This window comes from Mustela erminea, chromosome 1 (genome assembly GCF_009829155.1).
Source record: "Mustela erminea isolate mMusErm1 chromosome 1, mMusErm1.Pri, whole genome shotgun sequence".
NCBI lineage: Eukaryota > Metazoa > Chordata > Mammalia > Carnivora > Mustelidae > Mustela > Mustela erminea.
Genome location: NC_045614.1, coordinates 117919733 through 117931793, shown reverse-complemented (window position 1 = coordinate 117931793; position 12061 = coordinate 117919733). Strand labels below are relative to the sequence as shown.

The window sequence follows — 12061 nt, the reverse complement described above, 5'->3', positions numbered from 1 at the left end:
TTACTTAATTTTATTTAAAAATATCGTTGAAAAATGTCTTGGGTAAGAGTTCTGCACTTCCTGAGAGGCAACCACTATGAAAATCTTGGTTCTGATAGATTCTAGATATACTGGAGAAAGTCCTATTGAATGTTCTGCAAATTATCACATTATGATGGGAATGGAAAATTATCTACTCTCCTCTGAAGTCACTTTGTATTCTGACAGCAAAATACAACTTGGGCTGCAAAATTTTCCACCACTTAACAACAATCAAATTAAAGTATCCTGCACCCCCCACAGGACATGTTTTGAGTATGCTTGCAGGTCGGGAAGAGTATTCACACATAGTTAGGCTTTAAACTGTTAACTGATGTCATCATGTTAATATTGCAAATTCAGTTTCTGTTGAAAGTGTAGAACGACATCATAACAGAAACCTGTGTTTGAATCCTGTGTTCAGAGGCTCCTAGTGGACAAGGATGGATGCAAACCAGCTTGCCAGCCAGTGAATGCGCAGAGAATGGATGCTCTTCTATTGGGGATATCTAAGCAGCCAGCTGCCATGAACTTGGAGGCTGGCCCCGAAGTCCTTCCTAGACTGAATTTTAAGATTCTAAAATTCTAAACAATATTCTTGAAAATTTTGTTCAGCTTTGTTTGCTTCTGAGACTGGAGGGAAGTATGCAAAGACTGGGTTGTCACTACTGCCCAATGGTGAAATGCCTTACTGTCTCTGTCTCTTGCTGTCCAGCTGGGGGCACCACCTTTGCCCTAGTGAGCTTCAACAAGAAAGACAAAAGCTTGGCACACTATTGGGCCCTCAACTCTTTTGTCCTTATAAACTTGATAAACTCTTTGTCCTTATAAGCTTTAAAAAACTCTCTGTTGTTATAATGTACATAAACCTCAAGGAATTGTGGTTTTGTGGTTCCTTGAGGCCCCTTCCTAGCGGAGGGACTTCTGAGGTAACAGAGGAGAGGATTTCTACCTGCACTTTTCCCCTCAGGAGAAGCTAACTCCCCAGTCAATTAAACTGTCTTGACTCAAATGCTGTTTGCTTGGTAACTATCATCGTGAGAGCAACCAGCTACTATTAACCAAAGAACGTGAGGAAAAAATTGCGATTGGATTGCTTTGGGGAAGATTCTGGAGGAAGGAAGGAGAAAAGACAAAGAAGAATGGGACCACTTACCAGGACCAGTTGCTAGAATTGGACACTGGCAATACTATATTTTGGTTAGCATTTTGCAAACAACTTTTTTAATTCTTTAAAAAATGATGTCATTCCAAATAATCACCAAGCCCCAACAGGCACACCACACCACTAAGAAGTGAGCAGAATGTGTCAATTAAATAAAACCACCACCAACAGAAAATTCCTGATACTTGATAAATATTCAAAATGAGAGCCAAAAGGCATGCATCTTTCATAGTAAACCTCTGACATTCAGTGAGATTGAGCTAGAAAATATTGATCTTCTATCACTTAGAATGCAAAAGGCTGTGCAGTGCAGATTATTATGGAACTAAGAAAACACTTAATTTTTAGGGAAAAAATGTATCACTCTTACGAAATACTATTTAAAATATTAATGGTTTAAAAGGAATATATTGGTGTGCAGGGCAGTTAGAAAGCAAGTAAAATATGACATTTAAGCAAGTTAATGTTAAGTCTATAGAAATCACGTTATCATCAAAATTCCTCCCTGCAGAGAATGCATGACGGGACGGTACGTCTTCCTTTGCTTAAGTTCATACAGTCCCAGAAAAGCATGTGAGTAAAATCTGTTTGACCTATTTACACCCTATGTCATACCTGCTTTAAGAAAAACTCCTTCAAAACTCTACACTATGAAAAACTATTTTCAGGAATTTTTATTTGGTCCATTGATCTAGCAAGGCCGAGTTCTCAAGTCTTTCACCCCTAAGTTAAAAATTGGAGCAACGAAACAAAACTCCAGCAAGGCATAAATAAGATATTAAAGTGCATATATACAGTCCCAGAAAAGTTTTGATTGGGAACAGCAAAAATTTCTAGTGCAAAAACCGCTTTTGCCAGCAAAGCTCCCTCTCTGGAATCGAAGGGCTACAGTAAAAGTTAAAATTGGAACAGGTTTAAGCAACGCCTCTCTTTAGTCAAGAGTTAATATATGTGCATGCACCTTGACCCGAACTATCTATGTTGTAAAAGGGAGAGTTGCGGGGGATAGTTCAGAAACAGTCAGAATTCCCTGATCAGAGGCAGTGCTTCCTTTCTCCACGTGTCCCATGAGCAAGTTCCTTAGATATGTATCGGCTGCGAATGGGGACAAAACCCCCCACAGGACATGTTTTGAGTATGCTTGCAGGTCGGGAAGAGTATTCACACACCGTTATTTCATCTTGGTTTGTCTTTGTGTCTCTCAGTTCTTCTTTTGAGCCCAACCTTGACGCTATATAGAACATTTTGTGCTTTTGAATCTGAACAGAGCCTGGGCATTGTCTGTAGGAATTCCCTTGTGTTATCTCACCATGGCCTTTTGGACGACTGGTTTGTCCTTTTTTTTTTTTTTTTTTGAATTCATAATAAAATAGTTTTGCATTTCTCGGTACAATCACACAGACAAGGATTTATTATTTTTAATTGCTTTCTTTTCCTTCAAGGATCCAAGTTGAAAGCCCGTAGGAGGACATCCAGGTCGCCGAGATTAGCCGCCTGGAAGAGTTCCGGTTGGTCCATCAGAGAGAGTGCGATTCTGAGGGCGGCCCAGATATTTCCAGAGATCGCAGGATGAGGGACCTGCTGTTGATTCCTGCTCTTTCTTTGCAAACTGAGGGCAGTGAGAAAATTGCTGACCGCTTCTCTAAGAGGGTAGAAAAATAGACATGTAAAAATGCAACAAAGTTTGACTTAGCAATTTACAAAATGAAATGGATTAATTTCTCTTAATCCTAAATGCTAAATCATCCCTCCATGGTGCTTTAGATCATCAGGTGAACAACCTTCTGATTCTCTCATTATTCTTTTGTGAAAAGAATCATTGTTTAGGATAGTGAAATCAGAAAGAAAAAGGAAAGCAAATTTTATTTTAGGACTGTCTTGTGGGACGGAAAGATTAACAGTGAAACCATTGCTAACTCATTAATGCTTCTGCTTTTCTCCACCTTCAGGGACAATTTAAAGACTTAATCCATTTGCAAATGTGATTTATATAACAAGTGTTGAAGAAGAAGCATCTGACCCTACTCAGAAACAAAGTGTTTTAAGGGCTGCCTGGGTGACTCAGTCAGCTAAGTGTATGCCTTTGCCTCAGGTAGTGATCCTGGGGTCCTGGGCCCGAGTCCTGCATGGAACTCCTTGCTCAGCGGGGAGCCAACATTTCTCTCTGTCTGCTGCTCCTCCTGCTTGTGCTCTCTCTCTGACAAATAAATAAATAAAATCTTAAAAAAATAAATAATTTGAGAGGAATAAAACGAACAAAGTGGTTTAATTTTTCCCATTGGTGATAGAAATATGGGGAGGTCGCTGGGACCGAGTTGATTTGTTACCAGAGTGTCTGGGCTTAGAATCCTATTTTCTTATATTTCCAATTCTCAGTTTCCCCAACTGTGTAATAGGAAGAATAGAAGCCACTTTAAAACCTTGTTGTGGGAGGTGCAGTTGGATCCATTTATGTGAAAGCTCTTATTAAGTTAGATCAGTAGTTCTCCAAGTGCGGTCTGGGGAACTCCAAAGGTCAATGAGGTCAATATCAGTTCTAAGATAATCCCCAGAAGTTATTTTACATTGCTCTCATTTTCTCATGAGTGTTCAATGGAATTTTCCAGTGATTACATGATGTGTGAAATCCCAATAGATTGAAGGCAGAGGCAGATATCAGAATGTCTCTATTAAGCAAGATATTTTAAAAAACTGGCAAAAATGATAAAACAATGCCACTATTCTCACCGAGCATGTTTTTGTTTTGGGGAATCGTTATTTTTCATAAATAGATAATGTTAACATGTGGTTAATTCCTACGTTTAAATACCTCTTTTAAACTTTTCTCCATTTAACATCTAATAGGGTAAATATCGATAGAATCTACAGAAAAGCCCCTGGAGGTCCTCAGTAACTGTTAAAAGTATAAGGTGGTCTTGAGAACAGGAAGTCTGAGTCAGAGGTTACCCACAGGCCTTCCAGCTCCTCCCAGCCCAAGCTGCTCTCTTGCTCCCGGGTCTACCCTCTCAGGACCCCTGGCACCGGAAGCACGTGTTCTGTATCTGACAAACTGGGCTCTGCTGAGAGTGATGACACTGCTTTCATTTGTGCCCGCTTCACTCTCCTTAAAAGCTTCTCGCACGTTTGATCCCATGTACTCCTGTGAGGTAGTCATGAGAGAGAACTGGTAGGAAGCTCTGAAGTGAGGCTGGACTTCTGAGTCCGTGCACGTGGTCCAGGCATTTGTTCATCCGTAGGATGAGATCCGCCGGGAAGTAAAGGGCAATTGGGAGATGGTGGCACTGTGCGTGGCGACCTGGCTAATGGAAAGGAGTGGGGTTCTAATTGTTCTCTCTTTGGGAGGGTTAGCAATCAAGCGAGAGAAGAGGGTTTATAAAGAGATGCACGTGTGGAGTTTACTTTGGAGGCCCTTTCTGGCTTCCTTGTCACAGGACGGCAGCTCAGATGACAATGACTCCCTTTCTTCTCCTCATCCTAGGCTTGTAAGAACGCAGGGGAGGAAGATCTTGGAACTCACACAGGCACAGGCCACTCCTAGCTCCCAGGAGTGTGGCAGTGGTCTCTGAAGGACCTGGGGAAAAATGGAATGGTCTAACTTGCTAGCCCTACCGAGCGATGTGAGGTTTTTCCCATGAAGAGAGTCTAAATCTGTTCTCCAACATGGGAACACAGAGTTCTTTTGGGAGACTCAGAAGATTGTGCATGCAGATGTGCGCATAGTTTTCAGATGTTTCACACATATGTGTGTGAGTAAGCTGTTCGTGTATGTCTTGATTAATAACATGCATTCAGTAAAAGGGTTCCTCATTTTATAGTATCTTTCCCTCCATATATTAATACTAAAAAATTATTATCAAAGGGGATGTAATCTATGTTTTCATTAAAAAGAGGTCCTCACTCTTTTTAAAATGTACTTTTTATTTTTTAAAGATTTATTTATTTATTTGAGAGAGAGAGAGAGAGAGCGCAAGCGGTGGGTGGGGCAGGGGCAGAGAGAGAGAGGGAGAGGGAGTCTTAAGCACAGAGCCCTACTCGAGGATCAATCTCAGGATCCTGAGATCATGACCTGAGCAGAAACCAACAGGCACCCCATGAGGTCCTCACTTTTGAGAAGGTGAAGATTCTTTGGCCTAAATTCTTCTCTGGGAGCTCCTACTGACAGAGGGGTAGGGTCTTATGCTACACCCAGGTTTCTCTCCAAAAATTTCCTCTTATTATTTCAATTATACAGTACTGGGGAAAGGTTTGCCTTTGACTCTTTATAGAAAATGTGCAATGACAAACAGCCGGGGATATAGCCACATACACAGACATCTGTGTTCTTGAGGGGTGTGTCCCAAGGTTCCTGTGGATATGAAAGAATATGAAACAGCTCAGGGCTTTTTTCCTGAGTCATATCTCTATGGAGGGTTATCTTTTCCTAACTATCTACTTACACCTCAAGTTAAACTTATTTTCATAATTCATTTAAAGCTGATGTCTCACTCAATGGTCTTTTTTCCTCAGGAAAAAAAAAATGCAAAATGTTTAGTACTTAACAAGATTTTCCACATGTGGAATGACAATAAAAGACCCACAAATCTCTGCTGAGATGTTTTGAAACTTTGAAGTAGTCATGCAGTCAAGGTTGCCAGATTTACCAAGGATGATAAATGCACAGTTAAATTTGAATATCAGGTAAACAGTTCATTACCTGTAATATGAGCAAGTTCCATGCAATATTCGGGAAATACTTACCTGAAGGTGTATTTGCTGTATCTTGGAAATTAAAATTTAACTGGGCATTCTGTATGTTATTTGGCAACTCTAAAACTGACTTGCTCCTGTGCAGGTGACTTTCATCTAGAGGACTAAAAATTCTCCCTCAGTAGATTTGCCCATTTCCACCTATCACGACCCTTCCGGGCCACCAGCTAACGGTTACCCTCCTGAGCCTTATACCTGCGACTGCCAAGAAAGTATTTTATTGACTTCTCAAGTGTTGTTTTCTACACTGTAATGAGGAGTTCCAGTTAAGAAAGACTCATCTGGAAGCTTTATAAAAGCCTCCTTTAATTGAATTTAATGTCTACAGGTACATACATACTTACTTCCACTTCCCCTTGTTTCAAACAAAGGTATCTCCTCAAGTACTTATACAACATAGTGAGAAAATAAGTGACTGGGAAGGGGTGAAGATAAAATCAGGTTAGGAAAGTGAGATGAGAGCAGGAATGAACTTAGTATGCGAACCCGACAGGGTCAGCCTAAGCCAGCTGGGGTGGGAGGAGACCGCGCAGGCGCCCTGGGGCCCTTTGTGCGGCTGCTGTGAGGCCAGCCTCCCGCGGTTCCCTTCGCAATGTCCGGAAAATAAAGCAAACCGGCTGCTCTGGAGTCCCTCAGCTATTCCTGGCTTTAACCTGAGCGAGGTCCTTTGAGGACTGGTGTAATCCAGTGACTAAATGTTCTTTCTAAGATTCTTTTAGTATAAATGAAGCAACCAGTTTCTGAAACCTCACTGTTTGCCCCTGACACAGTCCCCAAACGCAGTTCAGAAACAGGGGCTCTTCAGATGTCAAAAGGATGCTCTCCGATGACTTATCTGAATAAATAATGATGGGGTTACTCCTGATGATGGCCACTGTCATAGTCATGGTAGCAGATGCACACTACTGCTCCGTGCTTAGGCAATTTACATTTAATCTGTGCAACGATCCTGCAGGCTGAATATTATTTTACCACTTTTTTTTTTTTTTTAAAGCAGGTGAAGAAATTGAGGCTAAAAGGTGTGGGCTCAGAATCACGAAACCAGTAAGTGTCAGAGCTGTGATTTGAACCCAGGCTTTTCTGATTCTAAAAGCCTGGCTCTTTTTTTTTTTTTTTTTGAAGATTTTATTTATTTATTTGACAGAGAGAGATTACAAGCAGGCAGAGAGGCAGGCAGAGAGAGAGCAGGAAGGAGGCTCCCTGCTGAGCAGAGAGCCCTATGCGGGACTCGATCCCAGGACCCTGAGATCATGACCCGAACAGAAGGCAGCGGCTTAACCCACTGAGCCACCCAGGCGCCCCAGCCTGGCTCTTTTTGAGAAAGAGAAAGGGTTTATGTTTTTTGTGGGATTTGAGACTAACAGTTTTCTTTTTTCCAGTTGTGAAAGTAATACCTACTTAGAAGTTGAAAAAGGGGAAAATTACCTATACTTTTAAAAAAGATTTTATTTATTTATTTGAGATAGAGAATGAGAGCGAGCAAGAGAGAGAGAGCAGGAGCAGGGGGAGGGGCAGAGGGAGAGGGAGAAGCAGACTCCCCACTGAGTTGGGAGCCCAACATGGGACTAGATCCCAGGACCCTGGGATCATGACCTGAGCAGAAGACAGACACCAAACCAACTGAGCCACCCAGGTATCCCTCACCTATACTTTCTTTACCCAAAAGAAATAAAGATCATTCATTCCTGTTGATGAGTTAAAAATAGAATGTAGGAAGGATACAGACCGGATGATGAAGAATGAGAAAACAAGAAAGACATTTTAAACCATAAGCCCACCATTTAACATTTGTTTTACAGAAAAGATTTTTTTCTTTAAAAAATTTTTTTAACTACTTCACTGGCAAAGTAGTTTTAGATAACCTGGACTTTTGGTTGTGCTTTGCCCAAAGCTGCTCTAGACCTTCTTAAGTCATTTTATTGGGTGCCCCTGCCTCACCTCCCCAAGGTTCTCTTTTTGTTTACCTGGGAAATGAAGGGTTGGGCAGTTTAAGTTTCTCAAAGAGTTGCCCCAACCCAGGCTGACTGATTGGAAATCACAGGGGGAGGGGCCCAAGAATCTTCATTCACTAGATGCCCTACGCAATTGCCACTCTCCAAAGAGGAGAAACACCGAAGCCGACTGTTCCCACTTCAACAGGCCTCACAAGGCAATGGTTCAGCTGTTCCCTTAACAAGAGGAGGAGGGCTACTCCTACAAAAGGAGGTATTTTCACTGGCAAATGGCCTTTCAGGTTAGTCCACCTCAGCCCTGAGCGTGGCTCCTGGTTCTCAGCCTACCACCATACCGCACCTGTAGGCGCCCAGATTGATGCAGCTGATGCCCAGGTTGTATCTGGATCTGATGAAGCCCGGCTGAATCTCCAGGGCACGCGTGTAGGCCTCCACGGCTTCCTCACTGCGGTCACCGTTCGCCAGTGTCGCCCCCAACCGGTTCCATAATGAATAATCCTGATGACAAGAATCCGAGCCAAGAACCAGCATGAGCCACAGTGACAGAGTATTCCCATATTGCTTGCAGAAGCGGCATGGTGGCTAGACATCTATCCAGGGCTCATGGGTAGGGGTCATGATGGTGGAGAATTACTCAAAAAATGGTACGGACCGCTCTGTGAAATAACTTTTCATCCATCCAAGAGCAGCTACCATTGGATGCTGTCGAACAATTCATGTTTCTATTTGAGGTACTTGAGGATTAACAGCCATGTAGCATGTTGTTAGTACCGATCACTTTAACCATTGGATGCAGGGAAATAAGAGGTAGCAGAAATGTCCAAAGTATAGCTTGTGAGAAACTTATATTGAACAGAGAACCCTACGGTTTCTTGTTGTCCACTTACCTCTGGCCGAACAGTTAAGGCAGCGTTAAATGCATCGATAGCTCTATTAAATTCTCCGCTCAGGTGGAACAGTACCCCCAGGCCTGTCTGTAGGTCTGGATCAATCATATCTCCATTTTGGTGGGCAGCTTCCAGATATAATTCCTTAACTCCTTCCAAAACAGAGCTACGAGGGAAAAAGTGGAGATGTGTATTCCAAATAGTCTGAACATATATTATTTACTATTATGTCCTCTGTTCCGAGAGAACATTACAGACTGGAAAAATTATGCTTAAAATATCTTTGCTTAATGAGAAGGACTATTAATACTGCACATTAAAAAATACCTGCTGATTTTCATGAATTATTTCCTTGTACACAGAAACAGACTGTGCTAAGTAAGGTCTTCACAAGGACAGTTCCATTGACCCTATGCGTGCCAAATGTGGAAAACCACAGGGCTCCACGAGAATGAATTTAACATCCTGATTTATTGCTGAGAGAAACAAAACACCTAGAAGGAAGGACTTCCATTTTTACTCATAGCCAGTTCTCAGGCTTTATGAAACTTGGTGCATTCTATAATTTATTTTAGGTTAATTATATGTACACAGCCTTTTGCTTTAAATTGTGGTACTCTGGCAAAATGTCTGTGAGTGCCTACAATCTTGATCATGTGATCAGTTGTTGGTTCTGGTCTCGGCATCAATCTTTGTCATCAGAGTTGCTCTTCAAGCGTTCCTGCTGCTGGTGAGGCTTGTTAATGACACTTAAGGTGCCTAATTGTGTAACAGGGTGTTGACCGCTGACTGTAATTTAATTAGCAGGATACCTATCAACTGGAGACTTGGACATCCTCCGGGTAAGGCCTGGAGATCCCTTCTTGCTCTTCACAAGGTATTTGTACTTTGGGTTTTGCTTAATCCAATTCTTTAGAGCCTCACAGGCATCCTGCTGATGGCCCGTGTTAGTGTAACTCACCGCCAGGGCCATCAAAGCTTTCAAGTTGTTGGGCTGTAATTCTAAACACCTGCAAGAAGGCATAAATAAATAGGTAAATAAATAGCCAATTTCAGATTTTTTCTGAGCTAGAGTCTAACAGTTCTTTAGAAAATTTGGGGTTGTTATTAATTAAAGGGTGCAAAAGCATGGCTAAGTTTATGTTAAGTCCTTGGAAAATACCATATTTATTTATGTGAAAATTGGGATCTAAGTATATTTTTAAGAAGGTTAAAACTCATCTTGATGAGCGCTAGGTCCAGTAACTTAATGAATGGTTTACAACCATAGAAAGGGTGGCTAATCCTTGCATAAAATTTCTTAGGAGTTCATTTCATGAGGACAGATAGCATTGTTTTAGTGCCGCTCTGCTATTGATGTATTAAATGTATCATATCCACAAAGCAAACTGACTTGAGGTAAATTTGATTCAGCAGAGATGAAAGGCTGTACAGTGTTTTAAAAAGGAGAGGGAGAGTCCTGTGTTTCTAAAAGACTACTGATGTGGGTTTATACAGGGCACAGCTGCTCCCCCTCATGCTATTCCACTACCCTCTAGCAGGGGCCTTTCAAACTTGGCGATGCATGAGAATCATCTGGGGATCTGCTAAATGCAGAGGATGTAATACAGTCAGCCTGGGGTGGGCCTGAGACTGGGCGGGTCTGACAAGCTCCCAGGTGATAGTTGCTGGAAAAGACTTAGAGAAGGGAGCCCTAGACAGTACCTACATCAGTGCTTTAGGGAGAGATTATAGAGGGACTGTATGTTGTATAGGGAAAGGGGAAGTTGATTTAGTAGGGGTGATTTTTTCAGGGTACACAGAGGGCCCTAATTAAGTGAAGTGTGATGCTACATCCACCCAAAACAGTCTAGACCTTTAGTCATGGGCTCAGTGGTTATCCTTGTAGGTCACTGAAACTCTCTCAGGAGAGTCTCTGTAGACACAAGGAGCTAAAATTACACAGATTATTTTGAGTATGTTTCTTCTGAGGAAAACTTTCAAATGCTGCAGAAGGCTAGGAAGTTAAGAGGAACTATATATGTATTGAGTCTAGTTTATGGCCACTTTTGACATAGTCACATTTGTGCCAATGAAGGTCAGCTGATTTGGGGATGACAAAACACTGCGATTTAGGAACATTATTTCTTCATAGATTCTTGTTTCCTACAGCTAAGTACAATGTGGCATCTCAGCACTTATCCTGGCCAAATTCTTTACAATGTACCTAAAGGTCAAAGGACAGCAAAAACAGAAGTGACCCGGCCCATGATTTTGCACTTAGCTTCATCTACCTCTGGAGGGCGACAATAGCTGCTTGTTCGTTTTCATTCTCTGCCTGGGTTATCCCAAGGAACTGCCATGCCTACAAAAAACAACTGAGGTCAACATTGCAAGAGGAAGCAGATTCATTCCTGTGCTTTAGATCCCTCCATGCAGAACAACCTGTCTCAGACTCGACAGTCTTGTAAAAGGGAAAAATATCACAAGCATTTCTTTATTCAAAGGCTCCTCTGACATCTGGGTCAAGATCCTCTGACATTTTGACAAATTCTCAGTATTTACTCTCCTGTGACCCATGGAAACATTTGAGTATCTGACATTTCACGGTATTAGGTGCCTTAAAACCAAAAGATAATTATATGAAAGTATGCATTTGTGAGGAAAAGGGATGGAAAATAACCCAGAAATATTGCTGAATAGTGTGGACTTTATATAGCAAGGAATCTCAAGATGTACAAAATGAAATAAATTTGTACAGATGCAAGTCTGACTGTTACTATAAGAGCTAACAGAAACTTTAGGAACTAGGGAAAATAAAAACAAAACTCTCCACTCTAATCTGTTTATGGCTCTAATATCACTGTTAAAATGCTTAAAGCACATATAAAATGTAATATAATACATACATAATTTTATAGCCTACACTTATACTTTATATTGCATCATAAACACTTTTCATGTTTCTACAAAATCCTTACACTTATAATTTTTAATTTAAATTTTGTTGGGTAGATACCCTATTGTTGACTCAACCAATAACCTATTACTGTAAGGTTGTTTCAGTCCTTTGCTATTGTCAACAATGTTGACAATATCTTCAAGCAGATAACATTTTTCCTTTGCTATTGTCAACAATGTTGACAATATCTTCAAGCAGATAACATTTTTCCTATCTAGAATGAAAGTTTTTAGTATAACAAATTTCTCCCTATATATTTAGAAGAACAATAATTCTCACACCATTACAAGAACAATCCCATGAACAAAACCTCTCATTACATATACTGTCCTCAAATTTGCTGGGTATAGGG

The 12061-nt window shown here is 41.2% G+C and overlaps 1 protein-coding gene across 9 annotated transcripts in view; it reads right to left on the bottom strand.

The window, feature by feature from the left end:
* Positions 1 to 332: 332 nt before the first annotated feature.
* PEX5L (peroxisomal biogenesis factor 5 like) overlaps positions 333 to 12061 on the bottom strand; it is a 221894-nt gene continuing 210165 nt past the window's right edge. For all 9 annotated transcript variants that reach the window (XM_032340150.1, XM_032340166.1, XM_032340176.1 and 6 more), the window contains 5 exons: positions 11042 to 11112; positions 9581 to 9778; positions 8769 to 8934; positions 8222 to 8379; positions 333 to 2825 (listed from right to left, as the gene is read on the bottom strand). In XM_032340150.1, the coding sequence (XP_032196041.1) occupies positions 2621 to 2825; positions 8222 to 8379; positions 8769 to 8934; positions 9581 to 9778; positions 11042 to 11112 (798 nt within the window). In that variant the 3' untranslated portion in view covers positions 333 to 2620. The remainder of the gene's footprint in view (positions 2826 to 8221; positions 8380 to 8768; positions 8935 to 9580; positions 9779 to 11041; positions 11113 to 12061) is intronic.